The sequence below is a fragment of the Perca fluviatilis genome, chromosome 22 (assembly GCF_010015445.1).
Source record: "Perca fluviatilis chromosome 22, GENO_Pfluv_1.0, whole genome shotgun sequence".
Classification (NCBI taxonomy): domain Eukaryota; kingdom Metazoa; phylum Chordata; class Actinopteri; order Perciformes; family Percidae; genus Perca; species Perca fluviatilis.
The window spans coordinates 10,832,870-10,850,881 of NC_053133.1; the positions used below are offsets into that span (position 1 = coordinate 10,832,870).

An 18,012-nucleotide genomic window follows, 5' to 3' on the forward strand; every position below is an offset into this window, starting at 1 on the left:
GTGTTTTAAAGTCTGAGAAAATAACCCTGATGATGTCATAGTGACGTCATCTGGGTTATCTCAAAATGGGCTTGAGATTTTAAGTCTCATTACAAATTTAGGGCATGGAGTGGAGGAGGCAGGGAGAGTCTTAAGACACTATTGAGTTGCATTATGGGGAATGAAGTGTTTTTGGAGCTTGTCCTGTACTACAGACTAATGGCAAGATATCTTGGCTTCTGACACTTCGATTTTGACCATGTTTTTTTAAAAATCTGTCTCTTATGAGTTTACCTATTTAATGAAAGTGTTGTGGTGAATTGCTGAGGGCCCCTTTTAAAGCTATTATCTTATCTTCTTAAAACTAGTTACATTTTCTGGCAAATGCAGATTGAAGCATAAGGGAGCCTAAATCATTTCCTTTGCTTTTCAGGTGCACCTGATGAACCCAGAGAACGTACCAAAGCCGTGCTGTGCCCCCACCAAGCTCCACGCCATCTCCGTGCTCTACTTCGACGACAACTCCAACGTCATTCTGAAGAAGTACAAGAACATGGTGGTGCGGGCCTGCGGCTGCCACTGACACCGACGTCGAGGGCTAATAATTCTTGATTGGAAGTTGGGTCGCAAAGGGCTGCATCTGCACCAGTGACTTCTGGGTGATGTTGACCTCAACTAGACACCAGCTCCCTGCCCAAATCCTTTAGCCTGCAAGGAATGGCCGCCCTGAAAGATCATTCCCACGCTCTATTCGAATAATCTTGACCAGTGCCAAACATTCATCTGATAACATAAACATTTTTGTCTTCATCATACTAAGAGGGGACCATTATGGATGTCGTCTATAGGAAACTTCACCCTACAGTGTTGAGCCACCAAGTTGTCAATCACCTTCTCTATTAGCTGTGCAGTCTTCACTTCATGGGTCTGCAACTGAGTGAGTGAATGTGTGTGTGTGTGTGTAGGATGGAGTGAATATAAATTTGTATATTATGTTTATGGAAGTGTGTGTGTGTGTGTGTGTGTGTGTGTATGAACGCCTAAGAGGCTACTGCACCTTCTCACTCATTGAGAGGGAGAGGGCAAACTGAACTGTTTTGGGACCCGTCCGAGTGCTGCTTTCTTTTCCCTTCTCCGACAAAAGAAAATGTGTATAAATGGTTTGCATGTGATTGGATAATACAAACTGTTTCCTTTTCAGTGCAACCGTTAACTCAAACAATCTAATACTAAATGAATGATACGTTGTAGTCAGTAGATTCATATTTCCTTCCTCTTTGCTAATGTATTTTCTTCTTAAGCCATATTTGCCCTCCTAAAATATAATATGGACTGGACCAAAGTAACCGCAGGCTATTTTAGTAGTGCACTGCTCCAAATATCCCCTCCGTGTCAATATTTGCCGGGCTCACGCTGAGCTGCGATTCACCAGGCTGGTTCAACATGATGCATGTTGTGGCTAAACTGATGTTTTTCTCCAAAGAACCGAAGAATACAGCCTTATCCCTCCGACATACCGCAAATGGCCATTTCCATGTTGCTGCACTCGCAAAGTTAACAAACTCTTCCACCCCTGACAACCCATCAAGAGATTGTGGAAAAAAAATTCAGCGAGTCAAAAACAGCCGGCAGAACGGCGTCTGTGCCAGCTTTCTGAAATTAGCCCTTTGCTTTTTCAACCCTGAGGGTAAAATTATGTTGAGATTTGTGTCCAGTGGCAACGTCTTTCCAATTGAACGTGTTACTGTGAGCTTTGAATGACATGGAGTTTTTTTTAAGAGAACATTTTAATGAAAAACTAATACCAACCAGAATCAAAATACCTTATGTGCCTAACCAATCATAAATTACAAAATATACCTCTGGTAAGCTGCTGTTTACATTTGTGATCATGTTTAGACTGTTTTTTTTTTGTAAATACTTGTACATTCTCAGCTTATTTATTGCACCTTTTTATTAAAAAGAAATATCACATACCTTAACAAAGACAAATGCAAGAACAAAATGAAAATACAAACTTATTTTTGAATTTTTTATTATGAAATCTCATGTTACAACTTGCCATTATTCACTCTTTTTGTACAAAATCCATGGGTAGTGTACAACCCATGACTTGCAAGGAAAAAAAATACTTCTGTCACTGGAGTTCCTTAGACCATGTGCTATTCATAAAAAAGTTTTACTGACAAAAAAAAACTGCTGTGTCTCTGACTGTTTGTGTACCTGTGTTGTCAAATGATGCCCTGCATCGTGCAGCACATTCTTTTCACATAACCAGGGTCGAAGAGCATTTGCAGTGTAACAGGCCCGGCCTAACAGGTGGCTGAAGTCACAGTTAGTCACAAAAGATGCACTGAAAAGAAACTGCAAATGCTATTAGAACCAGGTCTTTGACGGATGACATGACTGTTGAACCTTTAAAACACCGATTAACCTTCTGTAGTTGGATTTGTGGGTTGATGGTTATGATACAGCAGACTTAAGTTTGAATAATTCATTTGAAGAGTGGCTACAGTCACAGTGGGAAATTAAGACCAGCCAAGTTATGGTTGAAATCGATAAATGATGCATCTTTTTCCAGATCAGTGAGACTTAGAAACCAGCAGCTGGTGTAGCTGTATCTTACAACCAGCTCACCCCCACTATCCATGTAGCAAAGCCAAACTATACCCATCTATTCAGTCCCCAGTTTTAGGGGCCTAAATATGCTGGCTTCACAGCGTGGTTTTTTAGAAAAGTATTTGGGAGCAGGAAAAATGAATTATATAGACCCAAGATGCAGCTGGTTTAATCACTATCGGGAAGAATGGATCACAATCAGTCAGAAAGATGATATGGTAGTTAGCCCACCTGACACTGATCTACAGTGAATTACAAACACGTCCAACTACAGAAGTAAAGTTGTAAAAGCTCTGATAAAAACTATAACTTCCTCGAAAAGATGACCAGAGTTCAGTGCCACAACCAAAATGGAGCTTAATTTCTCATGCAAAAGGTCCTAACCTTCTACGGTCTTCTCCTGCTCCACTTACTGGTTCCCAAATGCTTTGAACACGGGCCTGGCCTGAGGGATATACAGTACCACAACACATACCAACACACCTTGGTACTACATTTGAGAATAAAATGAAGGGCCAGATTTAATGAAAGTAGTAACTGACAAAAGCTCAGTAATGGAGATATGGGGCAACATGGTCCAGGCCTGAGACCCTGAATGCTAGCAGAAGTAGAGAGGGAAGGCTGATTGAGATCACAGGAGTCAGAAAAAGGGTAAGATGCTTAGTTTACCAAGCCTTTTTTAATTCAGCTTGATCTTGCCTCATCATTAAGAGAAAATAGTCCATATTCCATCATCAGACCCGTGATAAAAATGATGCCTCCATCACTTCTTCTTCTAGTGTGCGGGCGTTTCCCTGAGAGTTAAGTCAGATTGGCCATCACTGGCATGGATTCAAAGTACCCTCAACTTAACACTCAAACTTCACATTTGGGTGACACTAACTTCACAAACTTCTGCCTGCCAGTACCGTAACATTAATGGCTTGTGATTTAACAACAGATCCCATGTAAAAAATTTAGCATTTAAAAAAAAAAAAAAGGTAAAATGGCATCAGAAGTTCATCAGAAACAATTGGTTTTCTATAACAGGCAGACACTGGGACATCTGTCCTTTAGTGCTACCATCCTAATCAAATACATTTTATCTGTGCGAGGAATTATGGTTCTGATTGACTTAGCAGTGCTTGCAAGTGGTTGTCCGACATATTACTTCATTTACAGAGCCAACCAATACGATAGTATTCTCCATATTGGGAGTTTAAGGTTTGGCAACAGCAATGAGAAACATTCACATCCCAAAACACTCTACTGAATCATTCTGTCCTTGAACACAGGAGAAAGAACAGACTGCAGTCTGTCATTGCTGACTCCTTTCTGAAGAGAACCCGAGTAGAGAGAAAGATAGAGAGAGGTTTGGCTACTGAGGGAGAGAGAGTGGTGTCCTACTGGCCAGATATGCAGTGTGGACGAGCAGAGTGGTGGAGAGTGGAGTGCTGACTTTGCCGTTTCTACAACTCGTCTCTCGCCTGCCTCATCACAAAGCTGTGCAGGCTCTCCAGGTCCCGGCCGCCATGGTGCTCGTCACCCTGCTCCCCCGCCCTGAACATGATCAAGGTGGGGTACCCTCGAACCTGAACAAAGAGGGAAGAACAGCGTCAGGGGCCTATTTCATCTTCAGCTCACTTTGTCGTCTTTCAAAACCGCTTCATTTTTATGCAGCACGCAAAATCTTATCAGCTCCTTCTTGGTCCGAGTCCCGTCTGTCCACCAAACTGAACGGAAATACAGTCATGATTTTGAGATATGTTGCCGACCACGGACAGATCAAATTCCCCTTTGATAAAAAAGGTATTTTTCTCTCTAAAAGAGTTAAAATCACAGGGGCAGTGGGGGAAAACCAGTCAGATTTTGATATGTGAAGTTTTATAGGGGACAATATATTGGATGTAAAAACACAACGGGCACATTTTATGATAGTGAATCATCACTCAAGTTCTGTTGAACTGTGAAGCAGCGATACTGCAAGCAGTACAACTCTCATACTATAAAAGGATGGGTTGGCATAATGATTCTCCATCTGATTTTAAAATATAAGAACTTCAAGACCTTCTGCAAGCTGATTTAATGTGATGGAGCTTTTTATTATTTTATTATAGATAGGTTGTAGGCTGAGGTCTGTGTGTAACTTCTTCACACATTTTAATTCTAAAACCTGAGTCAACATTAAATAATGCCCTGGGCTTTACTCTCAATGAGATCAAAGCAGATAGTGTGTGTGTGAGAGTGTGTGTGTCTCAACATTTATTTACGCATGACAGAGTTGGATCTGGTTTAGAATTGCAGTCTGTAGCATCTAATTAAAGTATGTAGCAGTCATATATTGGTTTATGAGACTGATAAAACCACCATCTTCACTTTATTATATCCTGTGTAACACACTTAATCTTGAGAAAATTAGAACGCTGACAGAGGGGTACATGAGAGGAAGAGATAGAGTGCTGCATGTTCAGTTTAAATTGTGCCTCGCAGTATGATTTGTGGATGACGCCCACATACTTACAGAGTACTTGTTGCAGAGTGTGCGCTCAACAGTGCAGTCCACTTTGGCTATCTTGACGTCAGTGAGGCCAGAAAACTCCTTTTTGGAAAGGTCCTCCCATGTTGGAGCGAGGTTCTTACAGTGGCCACACCTACAGTGGACAGCAGGAGGACATCCGTTAAAGTGACTGAGACGTTGCAGGGAGACTGTAATGTCAAGTGTTTAAAACGCGTTTAGACATTTACATTACATTAGTGTCAGTGAGTGTTACTCCAAACAGGCCGTTAAAGATAAAGAACAATAAAACACCGCTCTCACCATGGAGCGTAGAATTTGATGAAGGTGAAGCCCTTGGCCACTGTCTCGTCAAAGTTGTTCTCCGTGAGGTCCAACACGCTGGACTGCAGAGAGGAAAGAAACTGATATTAAACTGTGCTGATCATTGAATTGCGATGATCCTGATAATAACGTGACTGTGATCCCTTCAGCTTGAAAAACGTACTATTCATTTTTTAATAGGAGGGTGGATCGAATAAAAAGTCATAGTATAGGGGCGGCCTCTGGCTCACCCAGTAGGAGCGTTCGCCCCATGTTGGCTGAGTCCTGCAGCGGCGCAGGGTTCAAATCCGACCTGCTGCCCTTTGCTGCGTGTCATTCCCCGTCGCTCTCCCCCTTTCATATCTATCCGTTGTCTAATAAAGGGAAAAGCCCCAACAAAAATCATAGTATAGCAGGTCAAAAAAAGCCATTAAAAAGCCATCACTTTTTTCGACATACTATACTATGACTATTACTAATTTCGACATACTAAATGACAATTTGACATACTATCACTTTTTGCGACATACCATACTATGATTATTTTTTTTATTTTTATTTTTTAAATACTATGACTTTTTTTTAAATCACTTTTTGCGACAAACTATACAATGACTTTTTTTTTTTTTTTTTAAACATTCTATATTATGACTTTTTTAAACAAACTATACTATGATTTTTGTATCACTTTTTTTCGACATACTATACTAGGACTTTTCATCACTTTATGACATACTGAACTATGATTGTTATAGCTCTGTCTGTTAAAAGACTAGGAATTTGATTCCCATCTGGATGAAAATGTTATGCCTTTAATACGACATACTATACTAAGACTCTTGATTTTTTTCAACATACTATACTATGACTTGTTATGATTTTTATCGACAAACTATACTATGACTTTTTCAACATACTACACTATGACTTTATTGCTATACGACTTTTTAAACATACTATGACTAATAATTTTTTCAACATGGTATGATTTTGTCGACATGCTATACTATGACTTTTTTTAAACATACTGTACTATCACATTTTAATCATTTTTTCCAACATACTATACGACTTTTTAATAATTTTTTTTAAACTACTATGACTTTTTTCGACATGCTATACTATGACTTATTAATATTTTTTCCAACATACTATGACATTTTTATTATTTTTCCAACATACTATACTATGACTTTTTTCAACATACTATACTATTACGTTTTTTTTCTAAATACTGGATTTCAGTCTGAAGGTTGATCAAGGTAACGTTTTTTTCTGCAGATTTGTCTTGTGTCTCTGGTTCCTTCTGTAAATCAGAGTGGAAGACAGTCCAGTAGTAAAGGACACCGACAGGGGAAGTTGGGTTCGAACCCCGCCTCAGGTGTGGAGTGAATGTCATGCATGTTTGTTAAAGGAAAATTCCGGCGCAAAATTAACCTAGGGGTTAATAACACGTGTACTGAGTCGAACGTTCTCTGGGATCTGTTTTCATGCTAATCGAATGTGTCTCTAGCTTTTAACAAGCTACCGCAAAACCGGTGGTTAGCTGCTAACGCTAGCTTTCAGGTAACACTTGGTAAATCATCATTTTATACCACTAAAAAGGCTCAAAATAGCACCACACTTCAACGGTAGCATAATGAGGGTCCCTACATGCAAACCAAAGCATTTAGAACTTTGTAAGTGTACAGACAGTTTATTAAAAAGATAGATTATAAATACTGTAGCGTTGGTGTTTACATTCGGGCGCCATCTTGGAAAACAGTCACGAGCAGTCGAACCACGAACGCCGTGCAACCAGTAATGTAGCTCAAACACAGCATTCGTGATTCGACTGCTCATGACTGTTTTTCATGACATACATACTATATATACACACTATACCTTTTATATCACTTTATTCAACATACTTTACCGTGACTATTTTCAACATGCTATATATTTTTTTATTTATTTAATAAAATATGGGGTGGGGACTGCTCTCCAACACCACTAATGTGTAGCACCCACCTGGGTGACGCACGGCAGCCATACAACGCCAGAACGCTCACCACACATCAGCTAGTTAGGGAGGAACATATTTTTAGTGGGGGAAACCGGAGAACCCGGAGAAAACCCACGCAGACACGGGGAGAACATGCAAACTCCAAACAGAAAGGCCTGGATTCGAACCCAGAACCTTCTTGCTATGAGGCCACAGCACTAACCACCATGCTGCCCTGCTATACTATGACTTTTAAATCACTTTTTTGACCTACTATACTATGGCTTTTGTTGACATACTATACTACTAGACTTTTTTCAAAATATAACTTTTTATCACTTTGTTTCGACATACTATACTATGACTTTTTTGATGACTTTATTTAGTGTGCCGATGTGCTGCAATAGCAGCGTGCTTCGGCACAAAGACTATTATTCGTCATACTTAAAGGGTAATTTCGTTATTTTTTAACCTGGACCCTATTTTTCTATGGTTTCGTGTATAAGTGACTGCTGGGAACAAAATTCTTGGAAATTGGTCCAGTATTAAGCTTTAACGCTGTAACCGTCAGCCACAAACCGGGCTGCAATGTAACCCTATGGGTGCATCATCAATTTTGTCCACTAAAAGTGCTTTTTTTGCCACTGAAAGGCTTAGATTTTTTTATTCCAAGTGTGTGATAACATTGTGGAAAGGATTCCTACAGAGACAGGGCTTTTTAAAAACCTCTTTAAGACCTTTCTGTTTAACCAGAACCCGCTCTGAGATTGCCAGCGCTAAACCCACCAGACTCCATTTAATAAGCAATACAGAGCCAACACATTTTCACATGTAAATCGGTAGACTATGTAGTTACTTGAACCGAAACTGGAGTTGTGATCGTTGGAAAAGTGGAAAAACGACCCAAATAATAAAATAAAACATTTCATAGTTTGATTTTGTTTCTGTCGACTTTGAATTTTGAATTACTGTTTATTTACGTAGAGTCTGGTGGCTTTAGCCTACTACTCCTCATACTTTCAGCTAAAAAACCATTCAAATATTTAAAATGTTAAGCTCTTTAAGGATATTTATGCTTACTTTGTTTGAAATGTTATTATTTCACATTTCAATTAAATTCATACTAATTAAAACCATTCACACTTTTCCAACTATTCTCACTTCTTCACCTTCTTCTTACGCAATTATGAAAGTAATCCAGTTTAGCCTTTAACATTCACAAGCATTTTCTGCAGGAAAAGCATTTTCTAGTTAAGGATGATGTCAATGCCATCAGCATGCCTATCTGAAATTCTGGCCTCAATCAGCAGGAAATAACTAGCCTAACCATAATTACTAGTTGAGAGGCACATAGTTAAGTGGGTGCTAAGCTCAGAGACCTTTACTTATTTGCAGGTAAAGATGGCTGCCATAGGTTTGGTCCACGCTAATGAAACATCAGTGGTTGTACTGTACCCCCCCAGCTGCTCATGCAAAGACGATTCTCAGTGAAAGTCATAATATATGGGCTGTAATGATTCTGTAGCTTGGTGGGGTACCAGAATTCAGTACATTATTGCTAAACATTGTTAAAGTCAGATCAGTTTTATAAGGTGGTGTCTAAAGCCTGCCAAGCAAAATAATTTCAACACATCAGAGAAACTGAAGAAATCTTTTGACTGTTTCTGAATGTGCAGGCAGTGTAGCATATATTTCTTATATATGGCATTTCTTGTTTTTGTGTTTAACAGCTGCCTTTACCTCCTCTTTGGCTGGCTCATCAGTGGGGATCTCGTTGGCTTTTTGTTCCTCACTCGGTTCCTGTACTTGCTCCTGCGTGACGGCAGCCTTCAGCTGGTTGTCTACAAAGTCCTTGAAGGAGTCCAGGTCTCTTTTTCCTTTGTACTGATCGGTCTATACACACACACACACACACACACACACACACACACACACACACACACACACCCAACACACACACACACACACACACACACACACACACACACACACACACACACACACACACACACACACACACACACACACACACACACACACACACACACACACTTAATACCTTATTTTTTCAATTATTGTTTAACTCCGATCTTCAATGCCTCCAATGTAATCATATGATTCCTGTTGTGATTAATATGCTAGTTTTTTTATATGTATGTATTTAATCTCCCAGTATGATGTAATGTCATGAAGGTTGTTACAGTTTGCAGTAAATCTTTGAAGGTGTCAGGGAGAAACAAGATGACAGCCACAGTGGCAGTAGGTCAGATGGAGGCAGGCTGTAGGCAAACAAAGTGTCGGATGGCTGTGCATGCAGAGATCATTTGGAATGCAAAGTTTGTAGCAGTCCAAAATTTCTTTTGTACCTTCTGTCCGTTGTAGAAGAAGAGCAGCGTGGGATATCCACGGACGCCATTCTCAGAGCACGCCTCATAGTGCTGTGTACAGTCCACCTAGGTCATAAATACATGAAATAGGTTATTCAACTAGAATGAATCATCAATGCAAACAATAACCCCGGCACATTTGCTTACGAGGTGCGTTTAATAACCCAGTATGCAAACCGGTAGCTTCTAATGTGACCAGCATCCTGTTTTGTCAAAAGGGTAACAGGATGAACATGCCGGTAGCGTAAAGCATATCACACAAAACTTATTCCCATAACAATGACGGAAGCAATTGGAGCACTGCAAAAACAGTTTGTAAAGTGTGTCACAAAGTCAGCTCATATTGTAGCATTGGTAAAAAAAACACCCAGCAAATTTCTTTTCATGGAAAGAAAGGCAGTCGCCATTATTGTTAAAAAAAAAAAAAAGTACCTTTGTGGTTGTTTTTATCTCACGTGACAGTATGTGGCGTTATTAGTTTTTAAGTTTTATTTTAAGTTTTACTTTAAGATCTTATTCATTATTTATGAGTAGTTGGATCGTGAACCTGTGAGACTGTACACAATCTGAAGGACCCACCTTTCCTATCTTTACGTCATCAGAGTGCTCAAAGGTGGTGGCCAGCTGCTCCCAGGTTGGGGCCATGGCTTTGCAGTGACCACACCACGGGGCAAAGAACTTCACAAAATGGCCACCTGAAGCAAGAGGAGAAAAGCCATATTAGAAAAATAAAAAACAGCAGCTAACCAGCAAGAGCATTTAACACAAATGACAGAAAAAGAATATAAAGTAATGCATACAATAAGTAAGTAGAAAGTAAAATGTTGTGCAGTTTGTACCAATTTCTACATAGACATAACTACACACAAGTGCACAATTATGTACTCCGATTTGGATTTGATGGAGCAATGAAAAAAGTCAATTCCACAACAAACTCAACCCAGTCTCTCTTAAATGAAAATATACACCTCTTATACAGAGGTTATACGCAACCAATTGCACAACGTTTATTGGAGCTCTGTTGCCAAGATGTGAAGGTGGGACCTATAAACACCGTTTTAAAAATGCCTACGTCATATCCTGCCTCCTCTTGTCTGCAAACAAGAAATCATTTATTTTTCTTCAAAACCAAAACACTCTACATCAGCGGAGCTTAAAAGGCACAATTTCAACGAGATAATTATCGTGAGCACGGTTTATTTTTGCAGTCGTTGTCTGAAAATCCAGAAACGTGAGGTGACTGACGTTGTGGATTGTGGCTCAGGTGCTCGTGTTGAAATGTTAGTTATGTCAATCAAGGCAATGAGGTGTTTCCATTCTCTAAGGAGGGATCCAGAAACACTACTTAGTGTGGTTGAAAACGGAAAGTATGTTTCAAATTTGAGACAAAACAGAAAAGAGTTATCGGTTGCAGGCAGGATGCAGCTGCATAAATACACAAGATAAAGTTAACTCTTTGTTTGCTTAGGTTAACTGGTACAACACAGCATTTTCATGAAGTATTAAACAGCATATGTTCTACTAGATCTTTACCTTTGGCTATGTGGGTCTTAAAGTTGAGGGCAGTGAGCTCATACATGCCCTGTTTGGGCTCTGGGGCTTTAGGAGGCTCCGGTTCACTCTCTGGTTCCTGGAGGACACAACAACAAGCATCTAAGAACACCACAGCTTCTGCACTGTGAGGGTCCATGGTTTATAAACTTGAGGTGTTAACTGAATGAACACAACTCACTGAAGGCTCCTCCTGGAGTGTCTTCAGCATCCAGGTCTCCAGAGACTGTAGATCTCTAGGCCCTTGGTACTTAACTGCCTCCTGGTCTGGCTTGAACAACTTCAGCCTACACATAACAAGAAAAGATATATTGAATAAGTTGTGGCATGGCAGACGTATGGTTGAAGTCTAAAGCTTCACAAGAAAGTGTATTAAAACTCAATGACCCACGCATGCACACACAACTATGTCTCATCACTCTAGGCCCCTGTCATTTTTGGTTATAAAGCAATCATTATCCAGGGACTGCTGTGTTTGCAGGTAAAGCATGTAGTCAGCAACATCCAAGATTTAAAAGGATGTCATTAATGGCGTTTTTCCATTACATGGTACCTGCTCGACTCTTTTTTTGGTTTTCCATTATGAAAAAAAGTACCTACTAGCTAACAGGTAGACGACAGACGGGGGTGTCCTTTTTTTAAATAGTTTAGCCAGCTTTTTTTCTTTTTTTTAAAAAAAAAAAAAAAAAAAAAAAAAAAAAAAAAAAAAAAAAAAAAAAAAAAAAAAAAAAAAAAAAAAAAAAAAAAAAAAAAAAAAAAAAAAAAAAAAAAAAAATTTTTGATTTCAATTAAGATATTTGTTTCAGTTTGTTAATCTAAAATTGTGAAATATCTAGGCTGCTCTAATGCATTCCAAAGGAATATGAATTGATAAATTCAAGAATTTGTGTGAGGAGTACTTACGTGGGGTAGCCCCTAACCCCGTGGACATTGGAGCAGAACTTGGTGTCCGGGACGCAGTCTACTTTTACCACATACACAGGGGGCTCGTCCATGCTGTTGTATTTGTCAGCCAGTTCATTCCATGCTGGCTGTAACCTCTGGCAATGGCCGCACCTGGACAGTGGAACAAATACCCGCAGTGTACAACATAAATTAGCCAATTCTTAAAGCCTGGAGCGCCGGTGCTATTCAACAGGGTGACTTTTTTTGTGTGCGACAATCTGACGGCCACCTTCTGCTTTATGATGAATAATGCACAAGTGTAAGGACCTGATGGGATAACATTTTACTGAAATTGTACCTTGTGACCATAATAAAAATGTATTAATATTTTTGGTCTGGGCCAAAACACATTTTGCCCAAACTAAACTGTGATCCTGGTTTAAAGCTATCATTTGCACACAACTTATCTGAACTGACCGCACAAGGAAATAACTCAGCGGGGAATTGCTACGGACTATGTACACTGATAAGAGCAAATTACGTTTAACCACGATCCAGCTAAATAAAATAGCTTACGTTACTGTATTGTGTAAACGGTTAACTTCAGTTAATATTGTATGTGGCTTTTTCTTTTGTCGGGTGCAAAAGTCCCCCCAAAAAAAGTTCCTTCCCGACTGGTTTAAAGAAACACAAACAACCCAGAGCGTTTTTTCTCCAAACTTAGGATGTATATGTAGTTTAGCCAGACCTTACTAGATAGGTGTTGCAATGCAAGACTATAGCCTGAGCCCACGTGATAAAGATGACATGGAGGTTTATAGTGGTGTATCTGAGGATACATTTGCTTTCTGCGGATGGTGACCTACTACTGTACTCTCCTCTGAATGATCAAAAAGAAGAATAAAAGAACAGGCCTCTTACTTTTCAGTTTAGACTCTTGCTTATTTCTGGCACTGAAAGCCACATAGAGCTGTAGTTTCATGTAATATTTTTAAAAATAAATAAGTAATAATAAATAAGTAGTAGCTTGTATTGTGCATACCGTCCCCTAAGTAAATACAGGCACAAACAATGTAAATCCATTTCAATAATAAGTCTCAGTGACAAAGTCAGAAATATAAATTGAAACCTGTTGGTAATACTGCTTTGTTGCAGTTATGAGCTTTTAAAGGCCGCTTTATGGTTCTGCGGAGCCTCCACGCAGAGCTTTTGCCGTAGCCTGCGTAAGTGGCCTGATGTTTATACTTGTGCGCTGGTGTGTGCGTCGATAGAGCGAGGGAGAAAGTGAAGCTTGATTCACACTGGACGCAGCCCAGCTGGCGCATGCAAATGTTACGTCATGGGATCGCCGTGACTATTTATACCCGCGCTGGTGCTCGCGACACAAGTTGCAGTCTTCTCCTGAACAGCGGTGACGCTAATGAGCAAAGGCTACCGACGTTGCTCTTTCTACGGACTAGAAGAAGAAGAAAAAGGTAAACAACGGCAGAACTGGCAGCAGCATTGCCATCAATGCTTCGATTTGATTCGATGACCTACTTGGTGGGATCAAGCCTTTCATTCACCATAAAAGAGCTAATTTTAACCCAGTAAGTTTACAAGACAGACTTGCAGTCACTGTGAGAGTCCTGGCATCCGGTTGTCGGCCAACTCGTTCAGGCCACCCGTTTCCGCTTTGTTTACCGCTGGAAAAAGAAAAAAAAAAGAGCCGTGCGCGACCTCGGCTCACGTGCCATAAATCGGGGGCGTCAGCAGGATATTACGTCATATGGACGTCACGATGGCACGCGCCACCTTGGATGCGTCTAGTATAATTCATGTTTGAGAGAGTGACGGTGATTAGCTTCAGAGCGAGTAATCACTCTAGAGTCATAGTGAGCGAAACAAAGTGTCTCCCCATGTGTTTTCTGACCAAGGTGGGAAATCAGTAGCAGGAAAGGTTAACCCTCTCCTTGGTTTCATGTTGTTTATGGACAAGGAGAACCAGGAAATTAGTCAGGGGAAATGCAATGCTACCAAGCCACGGCCGAGCGACGTGTAGTTACATTTTTTCAACAGGTGCACGTCAGGCTACGGAGTAGGGTCCGGCGTAGACCCAGAGGGGTCTGCGCAGAAGCATAAAAAGGCCTTAAGGCCACATGTAGACAAGGCAGAAAGACACTGCATGCAACTATAGAGTTACATAGTCCATGTCAAGAATACCAGTCTGGGTATTAGACAAAGGTTTGTCACTATACCTTTGGGAGATAATTGACACTTTAGTGGTTCAGCCTTTGACATAACAAGGGACATTTTAACTTGTGATCTTATCTTCAGATACAAGTCTAGGTCTTTGTTGCTCTCAAGTTATTCTATCCACACTTTCCCACACAATCCAACACAATTGAGCGATGACTGAACTTCTACTTTTTTTGCGAATTGTTGAGAGCGCTTGAAGGACCTTTGAGGGTCCGTAGGCCCCACTTTTGGAACCTTTGACATAGCATCAGGCAATCAGTGCATGCCACGTAAGCACAGCTGCCCAAACTACAACTAAATGAACCGTGACTGACTATTTCTACTGTGAATAAGCATAGCGTCACAAAATGTGACTAATTGTTTCAAGTTTCACATTCAACGGTTACTAGGCGATTTTCAATTAAATTTTAACGGATAGCGAACTACTGGCATAGTTAAGACCGAGGCCCCTGTGAAAAGTGCTCCAATCCGCTAAAGTGCAGTTGGCTATGCTAGTAGCTAGAGTATGCTAGTTGGCAGCTAAGCTAACCATACCGGTTATCCAAAAGAACGGGGCTAGGTAGCCAACTAGCATACCTGCTAACTAGCCTGTTTGCTAACTTGCCGGTTAGCTCTAATCCCACTCTAAAAGCTTTTTTTCGGTGTATATGGGGGATGTCAAATAATAGACAAAGGTTATTGCCAATGCATTTATTAAACGTCGTCTGGAAAAAAAACTTGGGAACTAACTGTTCACTTACCATGGGGCGTAAAACATGACAAAGTGGGGTGCAGTGGGCACCGCCTCGTTGAACATCTCCACCGTGTACGTGTGCTTGGCATGCTCATCTTCTTCTGCATCAGCGTCGCAACATACACTTGCAAACAGTAACGAAAAATAAATAAAACACAACATAAAGGATGTGCAATTCAGTGCTGAGGCCATGGTGAATCTCTCTCGGTGGGTGCACAGTGTCCCTGCTGGTGTGAAAAGACCGACTCTCAACGTGCACGCCCCCTGGCAGCCTCGGTTGAGAGGAATGTAGACTGTGGATGGGATACATGCATATGGAGATTACTCCATGCAAACAATCAAAAAATCACTTTGATCTTATGATTTTCAATTCATGTAACTTTTTTTTGTCTTGTCTGTGTTGTTGTGTTTTACATAAATTGTATACTCATGTGGACATATTTGTCTGAAATAAAGTTGAATTGAATTGAAACAGGATGTTGTGTAGATCTGTAAAAGCCCTCAAGGGCTTTGCAGCACTATCCAACCTGCACATTTATGGAAGCATGGGAGCCTATTTGCTTAGGTGACTACACAAGAAGATACAGTTCATTATCCCTGCATGCTGCATCATAGACTCAAATAGTCATAGGGTATTTTTTAATGCGCTCCATGAACAATAATATTGTGTTTTGTGTTGTGTTAATTATTTTCAGCATCCTATTCAGTGTCACTCACTCTTTTGGGAAAGTATCCAGATAGGTTAAGAGGTCAAAGATTTAACTGCAGGAAACATACACTTTATAGTTGTAAACATTAAAGTCATATTAGCATCAGTATCCTCGCCGCTGAATGCTGAATATGGAGATTATATTCAGGTTTAGCCCATAATGATTATAATTCAGGAATTCAGACATATAGTTAGACTGCTGTGGTCAACAGTGTCAAAACATCCAAAAACAATACCTAACTTTTAATCAATTGTTGTGCTACTAGAATATCATTTATTTTTTTGTTTTTTTGCTGTTAAAGTAAAAAATATTTCTATCTAAACCCAGGGTCTAACAATAGAGGGTGTCATTTGCTGTACAGATTTCAAAGCCCTTCAAGGCAAATTGGTGATCTGTGGTTTTGGGCTATATAAATAAAATTACTGGATAGGATTTGACATTATTCTGAGTATAGACAGCATCCCCATACATAATTACATTTCATTTTGTGTGATAGATGTGCCACATCCTTACATCAACATTTATATGATGGGTAACCTTATGTAACATTTTATTGATGGATGGACACAAGGTAAACAGTTTAGCACCATATTTAAGATGATGAAAATGACATTTACAAAATTTCAAATGTGAAATGTTACTTTTAATGTTAAAGGAATCCCAATGAAGTCATACTAGGATGCTCAGAGAAACAAATGTCATTAGGATAGAATTTAAGAGCCATTTGAAAGTTTGTTCACCTCTGGTAAAGTAGGAAAAGACAAAATGGTTGATCATAAATGGCCCAGTAAGTTCTGGTTGACTGCATTGCGTTGGCAGGCAATCTAAGTTTCCTTCACACCTAAAAGGCTGTCTAGAACAAACTGGCTGCTCTTAGAATACCTAATGGTCTAAATCTATAAAAACATCCAAGAAAAGATTATGAAATATTATGAAAATAGACTCAGGATTAATAGAACACAAAGTTAGCGTTTTGCTTATAATGTAAAAATATGGGCACCACAGCTCAGGTGTCACATCACCGCTGGTTCAGTCAGATGACAGACGGACTTTTGGTTTTCTACACTGATGGTCAGATATGAGTCAGAGTTGCCTCCTCAGCGATGGAAACGATGCTTGAGAGTGAGAACATTTTAAGGCAAATATAATTAATCCAATTTATTACACTGGATAAATAGTGCCTCTCGTGGGGGCTGTAGTCGTGCGTAATGGCGACAGTGTATATAAATCATGCATCTATTCCCACGACGGAGTGTTTGTGTGTGTCGGTTTCCAAAGTAGCGAGTACCTGCTGGCTTCCTGGATTGACAGTTCTTTGGCAACTCTCCATTTCACTTTTAACACAGTCACGATTTCACAAAACTAAATGGAGACAGCCTTCATATGTACAGCATTTTTCTTTAATCATAAGCCGTTTTCCTTTCATCTGGACAGCAGGAAGAGTGGGATGAAGAAAGGAAGAGGTTACAGCATGGAAACAGACAGAGGTGTCGCCAAGCGCGCACTATGGTAGGCTACAATATTCCAGACTGTTTCATCTCTTTTATAAAACCAGGTCTTCTTGAATGTCTATATTCTAAAAGTGGGTGAAATGATCCTACCATGCACATTCAGTGTCTGAAGTTGGATATATATGTTACAGGCTAAGGTGTTTATGAAGTTCACAGATGTGTGTGAGTGTGTTTTGGTACTTTTGAGGCAACTTGTGTCAGGAGATTGTCCTGCTGTTCCCTCGACAACCATTGGAATTCCATTGTTAAACACACACACACACACACACACACACACACACACACACACACACACACACACACACAGATTATTCTGTCCACAGGGAGTACGAACATTCAATGGAGAAGCAATATACTTGTTAGAGACTCCCTCACAGAGATGGATGATGCATGACCTCAATGGCTGACGGGTGGCGATCTTTAACCTTGGGATGTAAAAACTCAAACGTACTTTGTCTTTGAAGAACTTGAAATGTCTTACTTTTTGGCCGTGACCTCACTTGCAGAGAGCAAACTAGGAAAAAAACAACAGACAAGAAGGGTCGGCAGTCAACAGATGCCTGAATACTATCTGAATTGTGTGAAGGGATCAAAACAGATTTTTTTCCCCACCTTTTC

At 40.1% G+C, this 18,012-nt stretch overlaps 2 protein-coding genes across 2 annotated transcripts in view; one reads left to right on the forward strand and one right to left on the reverse strand.

The window, feature by feature from the left end:
- bmp6 (bone morphogenetic protein 6) overlaps positions 1-2,175 on the forward strand; it is a 46,200-nt gene extending 44,025 nt beyond the window's left edge. The window contains exon 7 of the mRNA XM_039789593.1: positions 413-2,175. Within this exon, the coding sequence (XP_039645527.1) occupies positions 413-562 (150 nt within the window). The 3' untranslated portion in view covers positions 563-2,175. The remainder of the gene's footprint in view (positions 1-412) is intronic.
- txndc5 (thioredoxin domain containing 5) lies at positions 1,998-15,427 on the reverse strand. Its single transcript, XM_039789594.1, has 10 exons — positions 15,181-15,427; positions 12,221-12,373; positions 11,499-11,604; positions 11,300-11,396; positions 10,346-10,461; positions 9,746-9,832; positions 9,120-9,272; positions 5,396-5,478; positions 5,099-5,228; positions 1,998-4,169 (listed from the first exon to the last, which is right to left on the reverse strand). Exons 1-10 carry the CDS (start codon positions 15,363-15,365, stop codon positions 4,047-4,049), a joined length of 1,233 nt encoding a protein of 410 aa, XP_039645528.1. The 5' UTR covers positions 15,366-15,427; the 3' UTR covers positions 1,998-4,046.
- Positions 15,428-18,012: the final 2,585 nt, after the last annotated feature.

Excerpts from the sequence above, each read along its gene's own strand:
- txndc5 (XM_039789594.1), bottom strand. The coding sequence starts at position 15,365 with ATGGCCTCAGCACTGAATTGCACATCCTTTATGTTGTGTTTTATTTAT. Across the intron at positions 9,273-9,745 it reads TCTTCTACAACGGACAGAAG|ACCGATCAGTACAAAGGAAA; the intron begins GTACAAAAGAAA and ends GTGTGTGTATAG. Across the intron at positions 5,479-9,119 it reads ATGAGCCAGCCAAAGAGGAG|TCCAGCGTGTTGGACCTCAC; the intron begins GTAAAGGCAGCT and ends TCCTCTCTGCAG.